Genomic DNA, 16,274 nt, shown 5'->3' with positions numbered 1-16,274 from the left:
CTGTTTATTTCTCCTTAGGTCGAGCGCCGTCTCTGTAGAGGGCGGGGTTCTAAGGGCAAAACAGAGAGGAGCTTCTCCTGGAACTTACATCCTACAGTTTGTGCGTGGGATACACACAATAAGCATAGAGAATGAGTAGATTCTATGACAGGCTGCATAGCAGAATGGCGTCTGCAGCCAGATTTACTGGGTTCGAATCCCAGCGTTGCCACCTACTAGCTGTGTTATCCTAGGCAGACTTCACCCCTCTGTTCGGTACTTTCCTCCTTAGGAAGACAAGGTCATACTAGTTCCTATGTCAGGGTTGCCGTGAGGATTCTTCTTATAACTTTTTTTTTGCGGGGGGGGCAGGGTATTGCTCTGTGGTCCAGGCTGAAGTACAGTGGCACAATCATAGCTCATTGTAGCCTCAACCTCCTGGCCTCCAGCAATCCTTCCATCTTCGCCTTCCAAAATGCTGGGATTGCAGGCATAAGCCACCTAGCCCACCTGGCATGAGGATTAAATGAAGATAGTGCCTGGTATTCAGCAGGTGCTATATAGTTGTTTAATGAAACACAGAATCCTAGCATGCAGCTGGATGCAGTAGCTCACACCTGTAGTTTCAGGTCTTTGGGAGGCTAAGGCAGGAGGATTGCTTGAGCCCTGGAGTTTGAGACCAGCCTATCTCAGAAGAAACAAAACAAACAAAAAAAGATCAGTGCAGTGGTGCCACCTTGGCTCACTGCAACCTCTGCCTTCCGGGTTCAAGTGATTCTCCTACATCAGCCTCCCAAGTAGCTGGGATTACAGGCACACACGACAAAAAAATACCTAATTTTTTGTATTTTTAGTAGAGACAGGGTTTCACTATGTTGGCCAGGGTGGTCTTGAACTCCTGACCTGGTTCGCCCGCCTCGGCCTCCCAAAGTGTTGGGATTACAGGCATGAGCCACCGCGCCCGGCGACCATGCCTTCTATAACCAGCTGTGTGATCTTGTCACAGGACTCACCTTTGCTGTGGCTAAAGGCAGCGAGTAGCAAAGATGCACAGTGAAATCAAGAGGGGATAAGGCCTCAGGTTCCATTTCTGATGCTGCAGCTTACCTGTGACCTTGTCAGGCTCCTAACCTTCCTAAACCACAGTGGCTAAAGATAGCCCTCTCTTATCAGCTGCCAGGAGGTGTCCCAGAGATAAGCCAGGCAAGCCTGATAGGTGCAAAGGCTCCTGCGGAAAAAACGCCGCCCACCCACCTCCCTTCCAAAAAAGCAAAGCGAGAACCACTTCGCAGCCATGAGGATGGCTACTGTCCAAAACCAACCAACCAGCCAACCAACCTGGAAAATAACAAGTGTCGACCAAGACGTAGAGAAATTGGAATCCTTGTGTACCCTTGCTGAGAATGTAAAACGGTGCAGCTGCTGCGGGAAACAGTGTGGCAGTTCCTCAAAAATTAAAAATAGTATTCCTATATCAGCAATTCCACTCCTGGGTATATCCCCAAAATAACTGAAAGCAGGGCCAGGCGCAGTGGCTCACGCCTGTAATCCCAGCACTTTGGGAGGCCGAGGTGGGTGGATCACCTGAGTTCGGGAGTTTGAGACCAGCCTGACCAACATGGAAAACCCCATCTCTACTAAAGATACAAAATTAGCCAGGTGTGGTGGCGCATGCCTGTAATCCCAGCTACTCGGGAGGCTGAGGCAGGAGAATCGCTTGAACCCAGGAGACGGAGGTTGCAGTGAGCCAAGATCGTGACATTGCACTACAGGCTGGGCAATAAAAGCGAAACTCTATCTCAAAAAAAAAAAAAAAAAAAAGAATTGAAAGCAGATTCTAGAACAGATATTTGCCCATACATATTCATAGCAGCCATTATTCACAATAGATAAAGAGTGAAAACAGCACAAGTGTTCTTAGATAGAAGAATTAATAAACAAAACGTGGTCCATCGTACAACCCAACTTTTTATTTTTGAGATGGAGTCTCGCTCTGTCCCCTAGGCTGGAGTGCAGTGGTGCGACTTCCGCTCACTGTAACCTCTGTCTCCTGGGTTCAAGCGATTCTCCTGCCTCAGGCTCCTGAGTAGCTGGGATTACAGGTGCCCACCACCACACCCAGCTAATTTTTAACTTTTTCTTTTTTTTTTTTTTTTGAGACGGAGTTTCGCTCTTGTTACCCAGGCTGGAGTGCAATGGCGCAATCTCGGCTCACCGCAACCTCCGCCTCCTGGGTTCAAGCAATTCTCTTGCCTCAGCCTCCTGAGTAGCTGGATTACAGGCACGTGCCACCATGCCCAGCTAATTTTTTGTATTAGTAGAGACGGGGTTTCACCATGTTGACCAGGATGGTCTTGATCTCTTGACCTCGTGATCCACCCGCCTCGGCCTCCCAAAGTGCTGGGATTACAGGTGTGAGCCACCGCGCCCCGCTTAATTTTTAACTTTTTAGTAGAGACAGGGTTTCACCATGTTGGCCAGGCTGGTCTCGAACGCGTGACCTCAGACGATCCACCCACCTAGGCCTCTCAAAGTGTGGGGATTATAGGTGTGAGCCACCATGCCCATGCCGCAATTTTTTTTTTTTTTTTTTTTTTTTTGAGACAGGATCTCTGTCTGTCTGCCAGGCTGGAGTGCAGTAGTGATGTATGTGATCTTGGCTCACTACAGCCTCGACCTCCTGGGCTCAAGCAATCTTCCCATTTTAGTCTCCCAAATAGCTGGGACTACAGGCACATGCCACTACACCCAGCCAATTTTTTTGTTTTTGTTTTTGTGAGATGGAGTCTTGCTCTGTCTCCAGGCTGGAGTGCAGTGGCACAATCTCAGCTCACTGCAACCTCCGCCTCCCAGTTCAAGCAATTCTTCCACCTCAGCCTCTTGAGTAGCTGGGATTATAGGGGCGCACCACCATACCTGGCTAATTTTTTTTTGTATTTTTAGTAGAGACGGGGTTTCACCATGTTGGCCAGGATGGTCTTGATCTCTTGACCTCGTGATTTGTCCGCCTCAGCCTCCCAAAGTGCTGGGATTACAGGTGTGAAAATTTTTTTTTTCTAGAGATGGGGGTCTCACTATATTACCTAGGCTAGTCTGAAACTCCTGGGCTCAAATGATTCTCTTGCCTCAGCCTCGCAAAATGCTGGGATTATAGGCCTTAAAAAGGAAGAAAATTCTGACTGGGTGCGGTGGCTCACACCTGTAATCTCAGCACTTTGGGAGGCCTAGGTGGGTGGATTACCTGAGATCAGGAGTTCCAGACCAGCCTGGCCAACATAGTGAAACACCATCTCTACTAAAAATACAAAACTTAGCCAGTCGTGGTGGTGTGTGCCTATAATCCCTACTACTTGGAAGGCTGAGGCAGAAGAATCACTTGAACTTGGGAGGCAGAGGTTACAGTGAGCTGAGGTGGCACTACTGCACTCCAGCCTGGACAACAAGAGCAAAACTTAATCTCAAAAAAAAAAAAAAAAGAAAGAAAGAAAGGAAATTCTGACACATGCTACAAGGTGGATGAAGATGTGTTTGTGAAATAAGCCAGAAACAGGCAGGGCCAGGCACAGTGGCTCACACCTGTAATCCCAGAGGTGGGCGGATCACGAGATCAGGAGATCAAGACCATTTTGGCCAACACGTTGAAACCCTGTCTCTACTAAAATACAAAAATTAGCTGGCTGTGGTGGCACGTGCCTGTAATCCTAGCTACTAGGGAGGCTGAGGCAGGAGAATCACGTGAACCCAGGAGGCAGAGGTTGCAGTGAGCTGAGATTGCACTACTGCACTCCAGCCTGGTGACAGAGTGAGACTCCGTCTCAAAAAGCCAGACACAAAAAGACAAACACTGTGTAATTCCACTTACATAGGGTCCCTAGAGTTATCAGATTAATAAAGGCAGAAAGTAGAATGGTGGGTGCTAGGGGCTGGGGAGGAGGATTCGGAGTGAGTGTTTCATGGGGACAGTTTCAGTTTTGCAAACTGAGAAAGTTCTGGAGCTGGAGGGTGGTGATGGTTGCACAACAGTGTGAATGTACTTAATACCACTGACCTCTGCGCTTTAAAATGGTTAAAATGGTACATTTCATGCCATGTATACTTTACCACAATTACAATTTAAAATAAACTAAAAAAAAGCAAAGCAAGAGACTCTGTGAGGGGAGGGTGGGAGGAATGGGGTCTCAAGGGTGAGCTGAACAAAAGAAATAAGATCATGACAAATGGGCCTGGCAGTTGCATTGTGAGAAAGTTTCTTTCCTAAAATCCCTTCTTGGCTGGCAAATCCAGAGGAAATTGACAAAAGCAATGGATCTTCTGCCTAGAAATACACTCAGCATAATATTTCTGGGGCTTCCAAAACCTTCTGTTATCTCCTGGCTGAACAGCCTAGGGGATAAACAGAGGAAATGAGAAGCTGGGAGATATGACCGTCTCTGGGAGATCTGAGGGGGAGGGCCCAGGCTGCTGGGACCAAGATAGTCCTTTTCCTATACTGGTGCCGGTGACTCCAGAAGTGCTGTTTACAAAAAAAGCCATGGATGTTGCGGGGCACGGTGGCTCATGTCTGTAATCCCAGCACTTTGGGAAGCTGAGGCGGGCAGATCAAGAGGTCAGGAGTTCAAGACCAGCACGGCCAACATAGTAAAATCCCGTCTCTACTAAAAATACAAAAAGATTAGCCGGGTGTGGTGGTGGTGGGCACCTGTAATCCCAGCTACTCAGGAAGCTGAGGCAGGAGAATCGCTTGAACGTGGGAGGTGGAGGTTGCAGTGAGCCGAGATCGCACCACTGCACTCCAGTCCCAGCGACAAAGCAAGACTCTGTCTCAAAAAACAAAAAAAAAAGGCATAGATGGAGCTGTACACTTTTGTGCACCATTTGTACACAAAATATATGCATTTTATACCTCCAGAAAAAAGTATTGTAAAGAAAAATTTTTTTTTTCTTTTTTTGAGACAGAGTTTTGCTCGTTACCCAGGCTGGAGTGCAATGGCGCGATCTCGGCTCACTGCAACCTCCGCCTCCTGGGTTCAGGCAATTCTGCCTCAGCCTCCTGAGTAGCTGGGACTACAGGCATGCGCCACCATGCCCAGCTAATTTTTTGTATTTTTAGTAGAAACGGGGTTTCACCATGTTGACCGGGATGGTCTCGATCTCTTGACCTCGTGATCCACCCGCCTCGGCCTCCCAAAGTGCTGGGATTACAGGCGTGAGCCGCCGCGCCCGGCCCTGTAAAGAAAAATTAAGACCAAACATATTAGAAAAAGATTTGATAGGAAACACTAAACTGTCGACAATGGTATTTCTATCAAGTGGGATATGGCACCCTGCAAGCAACAAACACTGCCGTATTGTTTGAATTTAGACACTTGGAGTCCTAACCACTCTGGAGGCTGAGTTGGGAGGATTCATTGAGCCCTGGAGGTCGAGGCTGCAGTGAGCTATGATTGCACCACTGCACTCTACCCTGGGTGTCAGAGTGAGACCCTGTCTCTTTTTTTTTTTTTTTAAAGACAGGGTTTCACCCTGTTGGTCAGGCTGGTCTTGAACTCCCAACTTCAGGTGATCCACCCGCCTTGGCCTCCAAAGTGCTTTGATTACAGGTGTGAGCCACCGCGCCTGGCTGAGAGCCACTGCACCCGGCCGAGACCCTGTCTCAAAAAAAAAAAAAAAGATCGAAGTGTCGACAGTGGGTGTTCAACAAAACTTAATGACGATGGCAATATTCAGTGTCTCTGCAAATTAATACAGTAGCGACCAACCATGTAAAGCTATTGAGAATGAATTATAATTCACTTACTTTATGTATGTATTTATTTTTGAGTCGGAGCCTCACTCTGTCGCCCAGGCTGGGGTACAGTGCTGCAATCTCGGCTCATTGCAACCTCTGTCTCCCAAGGTCAAGCGATTCTCATGCCTCAGCCTCCAGTAGCTGGGATTACATGCATGTACCACCATGCCCAGTTAATTTTTTTGTATTTTAAGTAGAGATGGGGTTTCCATGGTTGGCCAGGCTGGTCTCGAACACAAATGATCCGCCTACCTCAGCCTTTCAAAGTGTTGGGAGTATAGGCATTAGCCACTGTGCCTGGCATAATTCATTTACTTAAAAAATTTTTTTTTAGAGACAAGGTCTGACTCTGTCACCGAGACTGGAGGGTAGTGGGACAATGTTCACTCATTGCAGCCTCGAACTCCTGGCCTTGAGTGATGTGCCACCCACCTCAGCCTCCTGAGTAGCTGGGCCTACAGAAACAAGCCATCAATCCTACTAATTATAATTACCTTTATTTATTTATTTATTTAGAGCTGGAGCCTAGCTCTGTTGCCCAGGCTGGGGTGCAGTGGGATGAATCTCAGCTCACCGCAACCTCTGTCTCTCGGATTCAAGCGATTCTCTTGCCTCGGCCTCCCAAGTAGCTGGGACTACAGGTGCCCACCACCATACCCAGCTAGTTTTTTTTGTATTTTTAGTAGAGACAGGGTTTCACGATGTTGGTCAGGCTGGTCTCGAACTTCTCACCTCAGGTGATCCACGCACCTCGGCCTCCCAAAGTGCTGGAATCACAGGCATGAGCCTCATTTACCTTTAAATGAAAATAGCCACATGTGGCTAGTGGCTGCACTATTGTTGGGTGCTGGTCTAGGACAGAGCATGAAGGTGTTTACTGTGACGTTCCTGAATTGTTCTGTGGCTTTGAATATTTTCCAAAATAAGTCCATTTTGAAAAAGAGATTTGCGGTGGCTCCTCTGTGTAATCCCAGCACTTAGGGAGGCTGAGGCGGGAGGATGACTTGAGTCTAGAAGTTTGAGACTGGCTTGGGAGACATAGCGAAACCCTGTTTCTACAAAAAATTTAAAAATTAGGCCAGGACGGTGGCTTACGCCTGTAATCGCAGCACTTTGGGAAGCTGAGAGGTGGGCGGATCACTTGAGGTCAGGAGATCAAGACCAGCCTGGCCAACATGGTGAAACCCTGTCTCTACTAAAAATACAAAAATTAGCCAGGCATGGTGGTGGATGCCTGTAATCCCAGCAACTAGGGAGGAGGTTGAGGCAGGAAAATCACTTAAACCCAGGAAGCGAGGTTTCAGTGAGCCGAGATCGCACCACTGCACTCCAGCCTGGGCAACAGAGCGAGACTCTGTCTCAAAAAAAAAAAAAAAAAAATAGCGGTCGTGTTACATGCCTGTACCCCCCAGCTACTCAGGTGGTTGAGGTGGGAGGATCACTTGAGCCCTGGAGGTGGAGACTCCAGTGAGCTATGATTCGCACCACTGCACTCCAACCTAGGAGACAGAGTGAGACTCTGTCGCCAAAAAAAACAAAAAAACAAAACAAAACAAAAAAACCAAGCCAGGCGCGGTGGCTCATGCCTGTAGTCCCAGCACTTTGGGAGGCTGAGGTGGGGGGATCATCTGACGTCAGGAGTTTGAGACCATCCTGGCCAACATGGTGAAACCCCATCTCTACTAAAAATACAAAAATTAGCTGGGCGTGGTGGCAGGTGCCTGTAGTCCCAGCTACTCAGAAGGCTGAGGCAGAAGAATCACTTTAATCTAGGAGGCGGAGGTTGCAGTGAGCCAAGATTGCGCCATTGCACTCCAGCCTGGGTGACAGAGCAAGACTCCGTCTCAAAAAAAGAAAAAAAAAAAGAAAGAAAGAAAAATGTATCTATTTTAAAGCTTAAAAGGGAGCACAGTGAAAAAAGACACAGAATCATCATTATTGGTAGGTTTATTAAATTTGTTTACTTTCTAAAAAAACGATTACAAAAAAGAATACTTCATGTAAGTGTAATACTGGCTTTATGGACGTACCGTGATCAGAAAGTGAAATTAAAGCTCATGGAGATGCGTGAGAAGAGAACGGCCACACGGGCAGGATCCCTGTAGCCCACTGAGAGAAGGAAGTGCAGAGAGACGCATGGACCCATCTCAGGAGTCACACATTTCTGGGCCCAGGAGTTGCTTCTAGGAGCTTAAAATAAATGTGCTGGCTGGCTCCAGGGCTGGACGCACAGGCACAGGACTCTTGTACCGCTTCTCAAAGCTGCCCCTTCCCCTTCAGACACCAGCATTGGTTCCCAATCAGCTTTGGTTTTGTTTTCTCTGCAATTTACATGCAAACACCATCCAACTGTCCGTCCATCCATCCTCCATCCATCCATCCATTCATTCTCTATCCATTCATCCATGCTCCATCCATTCATCCATGCTCCATCCATCCATCCTCCATCCATCCATTCATCCATCCATGCTCCATCCATTCATCCTCCATTCATCCATCCACCATCCATCCATCCATCCACCCTCCATCCATCCATCCTCCATCCATCCATTCATCCATCCATGCTCCATCCATCCATCCATCCACCCTCCATCCATCCATCCACCCTCCATCCATCCATCCATCCACCCTCCATCCATCCATCCACCCTCCATCCATCCATCCACCCTCCATCCATCCATCCACCCTCCATCCATCCATCCATCCATCCTGCCATCCTGCTTGTCTCTTTTGACCAGCCAAGCCCTATTTTGTTTTACGTACATTCCCGTCACTAAAAATCAAAGCAAGCCAATCTACATTGAGCCAAGAAACCTACTTTTCTAAGGAGAGAAACCAGTGCTTTGCTTTCTTTCATGAACCTGCGAGCTCTCTGCACTCTCTTGCTGAAATTTGGCTTTAAAGCCATGGAGGCTGAGCTCACTGGCCTCCAAAGGGCAGCACACATATTTGGTTTGGAGCACACTCCTGATCACAAGGCACATTTTTAGAGGCTTGGAACCCTTCCCTTTCTCTTGCTCACCAAGGAAAAGGCACAAGAAAGAAAATGATGTGGAGATTCTTGGGGGACAGAGCAGGCCACGAAGGAAATTGTGAGTGTCTCTGGCAAGCCCCGTTTCCCGCAGGCTCTGGTCCAGGCAGCTCCGGAAAGTCTCTGGGTTGTTAAAAAACCCAGCTGGCCCATGTTTGGTTTTCAGCAAAGCCCTGTCTCTTTAAGTTTGCGCTGGGAGGCCTGGGGACGGCCAACTTTTAATCGTGCACACATGGGGTTTTTGGGAGCTGGCCCTGCGCTTTGCCAACAAGCGCATGCCCTGTTTTCTTTCCTTTCAGGAGAGAAATTCTGGAGCCCCGGGGAGGAACAGGATGGCCCTGTGACCGTAGTCTGGGGCCTGGCAGGGTGGCGGGATGCAGAAGCCAACCTGAGAGCCAGATCCCTTTCCTGCATCTCCAGGTCTGAAGGATTTTCTAGGAAAAGTAACCTTTGCCAAGGCTTCCATGTGGGGAAGGGATGGGTTTCTGAGTAATTTCTCTCTTGTTCTCCCTTTTTCTTTCCTTTTTTTAACCCCTTGAGACAGGATCTCGCCATGTGGCCCAGGCTGAAATGCAGTGGTGTGATCAGAGCTCACTGCAGCCTTGACCTCGGGGCTCAGCCTCCCAAATTGCTGGGACTACAGGCGCGCACCACCACACCCGGCTAACTTGTAAATTTCTTGTAGAAATGGGTCTTGCTGTGTTGCTCAGGCTGGTCTTGAACTTCTGGGCTCAAGCTCAAGCTCCTGCCTTGGCTTCCCAAAGTGCTGGGATTACAGACGCGAGCCACCATGCCTGGCCCGTAATTTCTCATTGTGAATTGGTTCCCTGTAAAGTCACAGAGCCTGTCCTGAGTCCCTTCATTTGAATGAGGGTAAAAAGACAGAGGTGACAAGGACAGAATCTGTCTTGTGACACAACCAGAAGAAAATTCCCCTAAGAAAGCTGTCTGGGAGGCAGTGGACATAACACTAGTCTACATCAGACAATTAAATGTGAGGGATGAAGGGTGAGCCCCAACTGGTGTGAAATAACACTTAGCATTAAAATGAAAAGATGCAAGTTCCAGTGACTTTCAAATCTGGCAACAAATCATAAGACTCCTGCCCCCCTTCTGCAACAATGATTCAAAAATACAATATTTTTTTCTATTCCCTCTTCCTCCATCCATAATTACCAGCTGATTGTTCTCAATGTTCTTCATAAAACCCACACCCCAGCATCGGCCCTGGCGCCAATGTATACAAGAACTTCGCTTCAGTCTGCGCTGCGGCTGCTTTGAACTGGGGAGCCAAGAAAACCCGCTTGGAGCTGGAGTCCTGTGGCCGTCGGGCTCCCCCAGGGAAGCAGAGGGAAAACGTGCTTGCCTTTGAGCCGTGGGCCCTGGGGAGCGGAAGTGGGGTGGGTCAGGGATGAACGGGAACAAGGAGGAGACGGGGACAGGGGACGGTTGGCCCCCCAGGGGAGGTCCGCGTGTGGCCTCCCTCACGGCTACTCTTCTGCCGAGGACGATGCAGGGCTCTCGTCATCCGACATCGGGGCAAACTGAAAGGAGAAGCAGCGTTCTTTTCGTTTGGGATCCTTGCCAATCCCCCAAGGCGCCGATGTGGTGGCTGGCCTGGTAGATGTGGTGGGTGAGTGGGAGGGAGGCATGGCCCCTGGCCCCAAGGAGGCGGCGATCTAGGGGCACCGTTTTGAAGAGGCAAACTCATGACTGGGGCCAAGGAGTTTCATGGGGGTGAGGGATGGAAGGGAATGAGAGTGGACAGTGGCTGGTCAGGGAGGGGGAAGTCTCAGCTGGCTGTGAACGGCATCGAGGGGCCAGCCAGCGGGGAAGGGAATTCCAGGCAGCCGAAACAGCACGTGCAAAGGTCCTGGGCTAAGCGCAGAGCGGGAGTGGCAAGAAGGCCAGTGTGGGTGGAGGGGGAGAGAAGCAGGAGTGGGGAAGGTGAGGGTGGTTGTATAGGGCTTGGTGGGTTTTGGAGAGGACGTTGGCTTTTTTTTTTTTTTTCTTTTCTTTTTTAGGTGGACTTTCACTCTTGTTGCCCAGGCTGGAGTACAATGGTGCAATCTTGGCTCACTGCAACCTCCACATCCTGGGTTCAAGTTATTTTCCTGCCTCAGCCTCCTGAGTAGCTGGGATTACAGGCGCCTGTCACATGCCTGGCTGATTTTTTGTATTTTTAGTAGAGACGGGGTTTTGCTATGTTGGTCAGGCTGGTCTCAAACTCCTGACCTCAGGTGATCCGCCTGCCTGGCCTCCCAAAGTGCTGGGATTACAGGCATGAGCCACTGCGCCTGGCCTTTTTTTTTTTTTTTTTTAAAGACAGGGTCTTGCTCTTTCGCAAGGCTGGAGTGTAGTGGTCCAATCATAGCTCACTGCAGCCTCAACCACCTGGGCTCAGGCAATCCTCCTGCCTTAACCTCCTGAGTAGCTGGGACTATAGGCATGTACCACCAAGTCCGGCTAATTTTCTTTTTTTTAAGACAGTCTTGTTCTGTCACCCAGGCTGGAGTGCAGTGGTGTGATCTCGGCTCACTGCAACCTCCACCTCCCGGGTTCAAGCAATTCTCATGCCTCAGCCTCCCAAGTAGCTGGGATTACAGGTGCCCGCCACCACGCCCAACTAAGTTTTGTATTTTTAGTAGAGATAGTGTTTCACCGTGTTGGCCAGGCTGGTCTTGAACTCCTGGCCTCAGGTGATCCACCTGCCTTGGCCTCCCAAAGTGCTGGGATTACAGGCGTGAGCCACTGCATCTGGCCTGAATGCTCCTTAAACACAACAGGCACATTCCTGCCTCAGGGCCTTTGCACTGCCTGCTCCTGCTGCCTGGAAGACCACGTGATTCACTCGTTGACTCCTCCAGGTGCTGACTCAAATGTCATCTCTTCTCTGAGGACCTCCGACAGCTTCCCCATCACTTACCATCCCACGTCCCTTGTTTTTTTTGAGACAGAGTCTCTCTGTGTTGCCCAGGCTGCAGTGCAGTGGCATAATCTCTTGCTTACTGCAACCTCCGCCTCCAGGGATCAAGCGATTCTCCCGCCTCAGCCTCCAGAGTAGCTGGGACTACAGGTGCACGGCCCCCCAAACTGTTGGGATGACAGGCGTGAGCCACCGTGCCCGGCCTGATTGTGTCTCTTACCAGAATGCCCCCTCCATATGGGTGGATACTGTTTTCTGTTTTGATCAGTGCTGTGACCCCTGGGGACTGCCTAGAACTGGGTCTAACACATAGCGGGTGCTCAATAAATACTTTTCAAATGAGTGAATGGTGACTAAGACGTGCATTTGGAACCAGACAGACCCAGGCGCAAAAACTGTTATGCCACCCATGACTGTGCAGCTTCTCTGTGACTAATTTCCTCACTGGGGCACCACGAGGGTTCAGCAAGCAGCTGACCATGAAGCCCTCAGCGTGAACCCCATGCACAATCAGCTCTTCATAAGCTTCCGTCCCCTCTGGCCAGGGACAGTGGCCGACCCCTGTAATTCCAGTGCTTTCAGAGGTGGAGGAGGAAGCATGGTTTAAGCCCAGGAGTTCAAGCCCAGCCTGGGCAACATAGTGAGACGCCCATCTCTACAAAAGATAGAAAAAAATGGCCAGGCACGGTGGCTCACGCCTGTAATCCCAGCACTTTGGGAGGTAGAGGTGGGCAGATCATTTGAGCTCAGGAGTTCAAGACCAGCCCGGCTAACATCAGCCTGGTGAAACCCTATCTTTACTAAAAATACAAAAATTAGCCAGGTGTGGTGGTGCGCACCTATAATCCCAGCTATTCTGGAGGCTGAGGCAGGAGAATCGCTTGAACCTGGGGATACAGGCTGCAGTGGGCAGAGACTGCACCACTGCACTCCAGCCTGAGTGATAGAGCAACTCTGTCTGAAAACAAAACAGAACTCAGCCAGGTATAGTGGCATGCGCCTGTAGTCCCAGCTACTCAGGAGGCCGAGGTGGGAGGATCACTTGAGCCCAGGAAGCGGAGGCTGCAGTGAACTATAATTGTGCCGCCACATTCCAGCCTGGGTGATGGAGTAAGACCCTGTCTTGCTGGGCGCAGTGGCTCACACCTGTAATCCCAGCACTTTGGGAGGCTGAAGTGGGGGGATCACCTGAGGTTGGGAGTTTGAGACCAGCCTGATGGAGAAACCCGCCTCTACTAAAAGTACAAAATTAGCCAGGTGTGGTGGCGCCTGTCTGTAATCCCAGCTACTCGGGAGGCTGAGGCAGGAGAATCGTTTGAACTAGGGAGGCGGAGGTTGCGGTGAGCAGAGATCATGCCATTGCACTCCAGCTGGGCCACAAGAGCAAAACTCCGTCTCAAAAAAAAAGACCCTGTCTCAAAACAAAACAAAAACAAAAATAAAAACAAATCTGTCTCCTCTCAGAGCCCCGCCTGCCGCGCGCCCACCCTGCCGGGTTGAGACTCACCGAGCACTTGATGTTCATGCGGGAATACAGCATGGACGCAATCTCACTCTGCCCCGCGTCCAAGGCCACCATCAGAGCTGTGCTCCCGTCCTGCAAAGTATCGGTGCTATGAATGACGTCCCCACGCTGTGCTCCCGCCCTCCCCGGGGTGCACCTGGTTGGAGACTCACGCGATCTGTGAGTGAGATGTCACAGCTGGGCACAGCCAGCAGCAGCCCCGCGATCTCCTTGTGGCCGTGCTCACAGGCGCACATGAGGGCCGTGGAGCCGTCATCGTCTTGCACGTTGACGTCCGCCTCGCAGGCCAGCAGGGCTTTGACCACGTCCACCCGCCCGTGGCTGACTGCCAGCATCAGGGCCGTCTGTCCGGCCTGGGGAGGGCAAGGAACAGGATTATGGCTCATGCAGGCCCCAGGGCAGGACACCCTTGCTCTAGAACCTGCTGTGGCTCCCACATACTCTGATGGTGAAATGTACCCTCAACTTGCTGGTCTCCTTCTGAATCTCAAACAACCCTTCTCACCACTGGGGGAGTAATAAATCCATAGAGACGGAAAGCAGATGAGTAGTTGTGAGGGGCTAGGAGAAGCGGGGGCAGGGGGAGAAATACTGAATGGCTACTAATGGATACAGGTTTCCTTTGGGGGTGATGAGAACGTTCTGGAATTAGACAGAGGTGTTGGTTGCACAACAGGGTGAATGTATTTTATGCCAGCAGTGCTTTTAGTATTGTTTTGTTTTAGAGACAGGGTCTTGCTCTGTTGCCCAGGTTGGAGTGCAGTGGCACCATCGCAGCTCACGGCAGCCTCGACCTCCCCAGGCTCAGGTGATCCTCCCACCTCGCCCTCCTGAGCAGCTGGGATTATAGGCATGAGCCACAGTGCCTGGCTGATTTTTGTAGTTTTTGTATAGATAGGGTTTTCCATGTTGCCCAGGCAAACTGTTCACTTTAAAAGGGTTAGTTTTGGGTGCTGGGGCTCAGGCCAGTAATCCTAGCACTTTGGGAGGTCGAGGTGGGGGGACGGCTTGAGCACAGGTCAAGGCTACAGTGAGGTGTGATGACGCCCTGCACCCCAGCCTGGGTGACAAGGTGAGACCCTGTCTCAAAAAAAAAAAAAGTTAGAAATAAAGGGGTTAATCTTATGTTTTGTGAATTTCACCTTCTTTTCTTTCTTTTTTAATAGAGGAGGGTGGGAGGGGTCTCCCTATGCTGCCCAGGCTGGTTTCGAACTCCTGAGCTCAAGTAATTCTCCTGCCTTGTTCTGCCAAACTGCTGGGATTACAAACATTAGTCACCTTGCCAAGCCTCACCTTAATTTTTTTTTTTGAGACAGAATCTCACTCTGTTGCCCAGGTTGCGGTGCAGTGGTGTGATCTCAGCTCACTGAAACCTCCACCTCCCAGGTTCAAGCGATTTTCCTGCCGCCTCCTGAGTAGCTGGGATTACGGGCATGAGCCACCATGCCTGGCTAATTTTTTTTTTAGTAAAGACAGGGTTTCACCATGTTGGCCAGGCTGGTCTTGAACTCCTGACCTCAAGTGATCTGCCCAACTCAGCCTCCCACAGTGCTGTGATTACAGGCATGAGCCATGGCGCCTGGCCTTCATTTTTTGAAAATGAAGCCAATAAAAAAAATTTCTTAGAAATTAGAGCAAAATTAAATCAATAAAGATAAAGCAGGTCATGCCTGTTATGGCTCATCACAGCTCCCTGTTTTGTTCCTTTGCTGTCTTCAGGCTGTTGCCAATCCTTCTCCTCCTCACTGTCCCCACCGGGTCCCCGCTTCCCTGCTCTTTTTTTAATTTTCTTTATGTTTGAGATGGAGGAGTTTCACTCTTGTTGCCCAGGCTGGAGTGCCATGGCATGCTCTCAGCTCACCGCAACCTCTACCTCCCGGGTTCAAGTGATTCTCCTGCCTCAGCCTCCTGAGTAGCTGGGATTACAGGCAAGTGCCACCACGTCTGGCTAATTTTGTATTTTTAGTAGAGATGGGGTTTCTCTTTGTTGGTCAGGCTAGTCTCGAACTCCTGACCTCAGGTGATCCGCCTGCCTTGTCCTCCCAAAGTGCTGAAATTACAGGCATGAGCTACTGCACCTGGCCTTCCTTGCTCTTTTGCCCAGACACCTGTCCATAGGCTCCAGTCACCTCCACAGTCATCTGTTCCTGCTTTCCAACACAGAGCCGAAGGGAGCTCTCAAACCAGGGATCAGCCCATGCCACTTCCCTGCTTAAACTCCCCTGGTGGCTTCCTGTAGCCCTTGAGTCCATACTGGCTTGAGTCCTGGTGCTCCCTGAAATGCATATGTCTCAAAGCACTAGCTAGTTAGTGAGTTTCAGAGACCATGCCTGCTTATTCGCCATTTGAGTCCCCAGTGTCCAGTCCGGGGAACCCAGTTGCTGCTCAATGAACTGTCTAGAAGGATGTAGGACAGGGTCAAATTAAGAAAGGTAAGGGCCCCCATATCCTCCACTCCTTCCAGTTTCCACAAGAAGGGCCTGTGTCAGAGGCAGCCTGGCCATGAAGAGCAGGGCTCTGGAGCTAGACCACCCAGGTTTGGGCCTGGCACCCAGCTGGGATGCCATAAAGCAGGAAGAGCCGCCTGGGTCTGCAGCCGAGGGACCCTACCTGGCTGGCTTTGGCATTGACGTCGCCAAGCCGGAAGAGCTGAAGGACAGTCTCGATGTCGTCCTGGGTCTTCAGGGTGGCCAGGGCGGTGAGCATAATCGGGCTGTAGCCAGCACGGTTCTGTTTATCCACCTTGCAGACACCTAGAGGGGTGGTGTGAACCCTCAGACCAGGCATCTCTGCTGGTGGACCACCCCAAGGAACGTGGGTATCACGTCTCCTCCATCAGTCTAGCATGCCCCCATCCCTCCCTTTTCTCAGACAGAGGACCCCACTCTGCCCAGAGGCCTCCATCTCCACTGGGTCACCCCACTAGACCAGGGGCTCCTAAAGTTGGAGACGGTCCCCCCTCCATCAGATTTGGGGCCCCTGATGCTGGGCATCTGTATTTAGGGCTGAGAACAGAAACTGGGTC

At 50.4% G+C, this 16,274-nt stretch overlaps 1 protein-coding gene across 2 annotated transcripts in view; it reads right to left on the bottom strand.

Moving 5' to 3' along the window:
• Positions 1-9,272: 9,272 nt before the first annotated feature.
• KANK2 (KN motif and ankyrin repeat domains 2) overlaps positions 9,273-16,274 on the bottom strand; it is a 33,916-nt gene continuing 26,914 nt past the window's right edge. The window contains exons 10-13 of one of the 2 annotated variants that reach the window (XM_064381852.1): positions 15,860-16,002; positions 13,402-13,602; positions 13,232-13,321; positions 9,273-10,342 (exon numbers count right to left, since the gene is read on the bottom strand). In XM_064381852.1, the coding sequence (XP_064237922.1) occupies positions 10,289-10,342; positions 13,232-13,321; positions 13,402-13,602; positions 15,860-16,002 (488 nt within the window). In that variant the 3' untranslated portion in view covers positions 9,273-10,288. Of the gene's footprint in view, positions 10,343-13,231; positions 13,603-15,859; positions 16,003-16,274 lie in introns of both variants that reach the window. The other variant, XR_010344362.1, reaches the window with a different exon arrangement.

This window comes from Aotus nancymaae, unplaced genomic scaffold (genome assembly GCF_030222135.1).
Source record: "Aotus nancymaae isolate 86718 unplaced genomic scaffold, 86718_ANA_hifiasm-v0.15.2.pri h1tg000028l, whole genome shotgun sequence".
Classification (NCBI taxonomy): domain Eukaryota; kingdom Metazoa; phylum Chordata; class Mammalia; order Primates; family Aotidae; genus Aotus; species Aotus nancymaae.
The sequence above is the reverse complement of the archived record's forward strand: the minus strand, read 5'-3'. Positions and strand labels throughout refer to the sequence as shown.